The 5,820-nt window shown below is 36.8% G+C and overlaps 1 protein-coding gene across 1 annotated transcript; it reads right to left on the bottom strand.

Annotated features, from left to right (window-relative positions):
- Nucleotides 1-634: 634 nt before the first annotated feature.
- LOC113277331 (putative F-box protein At1g47765) lies at nt 635-2,288 on the bottom strand. Its single transcript, XM_026526462.1, has 3 exons — nt 2,283-2,288; nt 2,136-2,188; nt 635-1,918 (listed from the first exon to the last, which is right to left on the bottom strand). Exon 3 carries the CDS (start codon nt 1,906-1,908, stop codon nt 763-765), a length of 1,146 nt encoding a protein of 381 aa, XP_026382247.1. The 5' UTR covers nt 1,909-1,918; nt 2,136-2,188; nt 2,283-2,288; the 3' UTR covers nt 635-762.
- Nucleotides 2,289-5,820: the final 3,532 nt, after the last annotated feature.

The raw sequence follows: 5,820 nt of genomic DNA on the forward strand, positions 1-5,820 counted from the left end.
AAAGATTGCTTATTACGGATTTCATTTGTTATTCGAACCGTTATTTATTTAGTGTAATTTTATTTTCTCCCGGAAGACCGAACGAAAAGCAAGTATCTTCAAATTTTTGCTATGACAGGGATTTTATGCACTAAAAGGTGATGATGTCTAGAGCTTTATATATTCCTGTGATGTATTGCCAATTGACAAGTATCTTCAAATTTGTCAGTTCATGCCAGGTGCATCTCTTCCTGCAATAAATAGTTGAGAACACAAAATCTGAGCTCTACTGCATTCCCTATCAGTTTCAATGACTGCATTTTCAGTTGGGAAGTCCTATGCATGGAATCCAAGTGCTTGTCTAAGCTCTACTGCATTCCTTGTATGTTCATAATTTGTTACGGAACACAGATACAGACTAGCGATAAAGATTCATAAGACACTTAACTACTAAACAAGTCGCAAAAAAAAGTCTGGGAAGAAGTTGCCTGCGGTCTTTTTCTACTGCAGATCCTACTAGCACTTCCCTGTTGAAGGTTAACTGAGATGCTTCTCTTAGGCTTCTGATAAGGACACCAGGCTTTCACGGGACGATGTACATAGTCTAGCATCAAAGCGAACAGGAACTGATAAGGGAATCCCACTAATTTTAATCTCCTTGAAAACTTTTTTCGTCAAATCATAAGAATAAACCCACACGGCCTTTGAACGTCTATCAGAACTCCTTATATGAGTTTCCATGATGATTTGATATGTTCCACTAGCAGTGTGAAAATAGAAATCTCACCCTTGTACCCAAGGAACAGGTAACGTGATAGTATTCTCAGTCCAATTCATGTCAGTGGAATCCATACTTGTAGCTTTATAAGTAGTCTCTTTGTCATCGTCTTCATATATCCATAGCTTGGCAGTGTCGGTGGTAAATCTTCGGAATATGGCAACACGTCCATTCACTTCTAATAAATAACAACGGTTGAAATTAGGATTGGGGTCAGCAGGCCTATCAACAGATCTGAACTTGAAAATCTGAATCGTTCTGAACTTCTCACTTCCAACATCAAATGCCACCATAAATACATCATTACCATTGTTCCAATCTCCACACTCGAATATACCTGGGAACCAATAAACAGATCCATTCACATATACGGAACTTACAGTGCGATAAAAATGATGAGGAGGGGCAGCTTCGATCTTTCTCCATGAGCTTTGGCCTAAAATCAAGACCTCACAAATTGGGCCATCAACTATGGTCCCATCACCCTGTTTCTGTGACATATTCCACATGCACATGACTTTGTGTTTCTTAGTGGCAGGATCGTATCCAAAACTATAGGTAGGAGAACCAATATAGCAACAAGTTTTCCATTTTCTAGCCTTCCTTAAGACTGTCGATTTAATCCACGGGGTTGTTTCCCCGGTGCTAATATTATATATGCAAGCAGCATCATCCTGGCTGTGAACGAAACAAATCAAACTATTAATGCCTCCAATAATTTCACTACAGTGAGCCGACCTCAACCTCCTTACGGTGGGAATGGTTGACCCTACTCTATGGCTTTCTTCAGACAATAAGCCAGTGGTCTTGAAATACGCTTGATACTCTTGGTAATAGATCCCCCAAGTTTCGTTTTCCGTCTCACTTCCAACTTGTGGAATGGTGAAGAAAAAACGTTGAAGTGTTTTTGATCTAGTAAAATGCAAATCGACAAAGTAGGGATCTGGGATTAATGAACGCCAAGGTTTAGATACGCACTTGAACTGCATAAGTGACTTGACAGGGATTCTGCTCAGTATATCATATACTAGCATATTTTCGTCAATTATACTAATAACGCTACTAGTCTTTGGAACAAGTTCTTTCTGATTATTATCAGCACCATTACTTTTCTCCTTGTTCTGCAACATCTTTTTCGTCTTTCCACTCATCCTTTCGTCTCTGTGCAATATCACAATCGACTATTTAACGGCCTCCAGCTAATCCATATATCTTTGACAATTTTTTGAATTATAGAGCCACAGCATACGCAAATCACACACACAAACAACATACAAGAACAGATAGAATTCACATGATTCACACAACCCACCCCTTCCAAATTCATGAAACAAACTTTAACAGACTAAATCAAAATAGAGTAAATAAGATTCCATACCTTGTGGAGGCAGTGGGAAAAATGGTGGTGGTGGTGAGATGAACTGACCTTGTCTACAATTTCAAAACACAAATTCAGTGTTAAAAAATGATTACTCGAGAAGATATTAAGTTAGTGTGTTGAGGAGAAGGGATTGATTATACATACGCTTTGTATTATTTTCTCCTGTTGGTAGGATTTAGAATCAACTAGGATTTCTGAAAGATTTTTTTTTTCTAACAGGAACAAGGGTTTAAGCAACTACTGCATTTGAACAGGTGTTTTCTTTTCGATGCAAGACTGCTAACAAGTGTCAATCAATCACTAGCTACGTCTTTCTTTGCGATTTTTTCAGAATTCATTTCTGCTTTTTATTTTTAATTTTTTTTCTGCTTTTTATATTAGAGATTTTGTTAATGGGAGTGTTAAAAATATAATAACAAAATAAATCAAAGCATGGAAATGAAGATTCATGGAGCAGTAGAACGAAATACCTTCAAACGACAACCCATATTCTTGACCAGGCCTAGTTGTGAAGACTTCAAACTTCAAACCTAACCTAGTTAGGCTGTTGTTGATAGATGAAATCCTAACGACAATCTGCCGTTATTGGGTGCAACCTACCAATAGTTGTCGGTAATAGCGCGTTTGGATATAATTCTACACGTAGTTTCTGTTTTTCCAGAAGTAGAAATCAGAAGTAAAACTATTTTACTTCATAAAAAGCCGACTTTTTTGCTTCTAGAAGTCGTTTTGAAAAATTGTTGCCAAACTGACTTTTGATTTTTTGACTTTCAAAAATCGAAAAGTAACTTCCAATAGATTGTTTGGATGCACACCCAGGAATTGTTTTTGACTTTTGAAAGCGGAAAACTCTATTGTGAAAGAGAAGAAGACAGAAAATAGGGAGGAGAAATAGAGAGAAATTCTTATTAATGTGTATAATAGACAAACATTAGAGCCTCTATTTATAGGGCTAGACACAAGGGCATCCCAGTAATAAACGAGATTTACCCTAAATATTCTTAACATAATTATACGGTTATAACACTCCCCCTGAGGACATTGTGTCTAAGCTAATTGCCTCGTTAAAACCTCGTCAAGAAATTCCAAAAGGACAATACCTGATCGAAGGGAAAATAGTACAATTAACAAAACTTAGAAAAGATTTGGACACACAAATGTTGCCACATTAAGACCTTGACAAGGAAAACCAGTGGGCAAAAACTTGACGAAGGAAAAAGAGTACAACGTGATAAGTCCAATAGAATGCACCTTATGTGATGGTGCTCCCCCTGATGAGTACTTCAGTAAATTCTTGGCTTGCAAATCTTTGAGTCGGGACTTCCCAATTTCGGTAAACGAATTTCTTGAATATAGAAGATATTTTTCTGATGAAGTCTTATTTTGTGTAGTCTTCTAATAGTAGTGTACTCGAATCTTCAAGCTTCTCTAAATGCATTAAGAACTTGTGTCTTGGTTTGCTATCTTCGGAGATGATTTGCAGATGTAGATTTGCAGATGTAGCTGATGTAATTTCTTCAACAAGGTGCCAATATGTAGTTACAATACCATAGGTGAATAAAATTTGTGATCATACCTTATGGATCAGAATGATATCCAAATTCATAGGAGATGGGTATGTTGATGTGGTCAAACAAAATGACCTAGTTAATGATGGAAATCCACCAAATAACCAAAATTGATACAACTCCCCCTTGGATGACCACCATGTTGAATTAAATTGCCTCATTAAAACCTTGCCAGTAAAACACCCAATGGGAAAAAATATGGATGAACGAAAAAGAGCATAAATATCAACATTAAAAAAAATTAACGTCAACAAGATGTTGCCTCGTTAAAACCTTATCAGGAAAACCACATGGAAAAAACCTGAAACGAAGGTGTAGCTGGTGAAATTTGTGAAAAAGCGGGAGTCTAACAACCACACCCAATATACTTAGCAATCTGTATGGACTAACTCCAGTATACTTCCAAAGAGTTAATCAACTAAACAGTCAGACTCAATCTTAAGAAAAGTATATAAAAGAGTTATATCTCAATCTCTCAATTCAATCTACAATCAAACAAATAATAATTTGCGAGCCCTATTGAATATAAGAGAGATAACTTGAACGGTACCAAAGACCAATGTTCAAGAATCAATCAATTTCAATCAACAACCAAATGTTGGATTTACCAATTGATCGATTCAACGCACAATCTGTGATATTTCAATTATATAAAAAAATATAATGCGGAAAAGAAATAAAATAGACACCAGAAGTTTTGTTAACGAGGAAACCACAAATGCAGAAAAACCCTGGGACCTAGTCCAGATTGAACACACACTATATTAAGCCGCTACAGACACCAGCCTACTATAAACTAACTTTGGTCTGGACTGTAGTTGAACCCCAATCAATCTCACACTGATCCAAGGTATAGTTGCGCTCCTTACGTCTCTGATCCCAGCAGGATACTACACACTTGATTCCCTTAGCTGATCTCACCCACAACTAAGAGTTGCTACGACCCAAAGTCGAAGACTTTAATAAACAAATCTGTCTCACACAGAAAATTCTGCATGAATAGATAAATTTGTCTACCACAAAAATACCTACGAGTTTTGTTCTGTCTTTTGATAAATCAAGGTGAACATGAACCAATTGATATATCTGACTTATATTCCTGAAAAAAAACCTAGAAATATCAATCACCTCACAATAATCTTAATCGACTAGTGAAACAAGATATTGTGGAATCACAAACGATGAGACGAAGGTGTTTGTGACTACTTTTCTATCTTGCCTATCGAAGATATAAATCTCAAGACAATCTTACGACTGCACTCAATGACGATAGAAACAACAAGATTAGATCACGCAACTACAGATAAAATAGTTGGGTCTGGCTTCACAATCCCGATGAAGCCTTCAAGTTGTTAACCTACAGGGTCTCGAGAGAAACCTAAGGTTAAAGGAGAATCGACTCTAGCTTATACAACTAGTATCACACAGGAGGTGTGGGGATTAGTCTTCCCAGTTACTAGATTTCTCCTTTATATAGTCTCCAAATCAGGGTTTGCAATCTAAGTTACCTTGGTAACAAAGCATTCAATATTCACTGTTAGATGAAAACCTGATTAGATTCAAGCCAATATCTTTCAACCGTTAGATCGAACTTAGATTGTTATACACACATGAAATGTAACTTCATTTAGGTTTGAGTAACCGTACCTAAACGTGTACACTTAGTTGTTTCAACAATAGTTAACCAATGGTTAGCCATATGAGCACTTTCATATCAACCCTATTCATCTTCACCATTACTAGTTCAAATGACTCAAATGAACTAGGTGGAGATTTGTTCAATTTCTCAGATCTCATAGAAGTATACAAGATACAATAGAAGCAAAATCGTTTTTGATTCACTCGAACCCATCCATGAACATTATAACCAAGGTTTGCAAAAACTGCATTCCTTAATATATATAAATGTTTTAGTTCATGAACAACCCGATTTTAGAAAGTAACCTACCTCAGTATGTGAACAGGTACACGTACTTATGTAACCGGATTGAGTTTGTTTTTCACTTCCAAACTCCAACAGAAATTCACGGACATGAACTTTCTGTCAGTATGCGTACCCGTACGCATACTGTCCCGGATTTCCAGCAACTGCCAGTATGCGTACGGGTAAGCAT

This window comes from Papaver somniferum, chromosome 5 (genome assembly GCF_003573695.1).
Source record: "Papaver somniferum cultivar HN1 chromosome 5, ASM357369v1, whole genome shotgun sequence".
Classification (NCBI taxonomy): domain Eukaryota; kingdom Viridiplantae; phylum Streptophyta; class Magnoliopsida; order Ranunculales; family Papaveraceae; genus Papaver; species Papaver somniferum.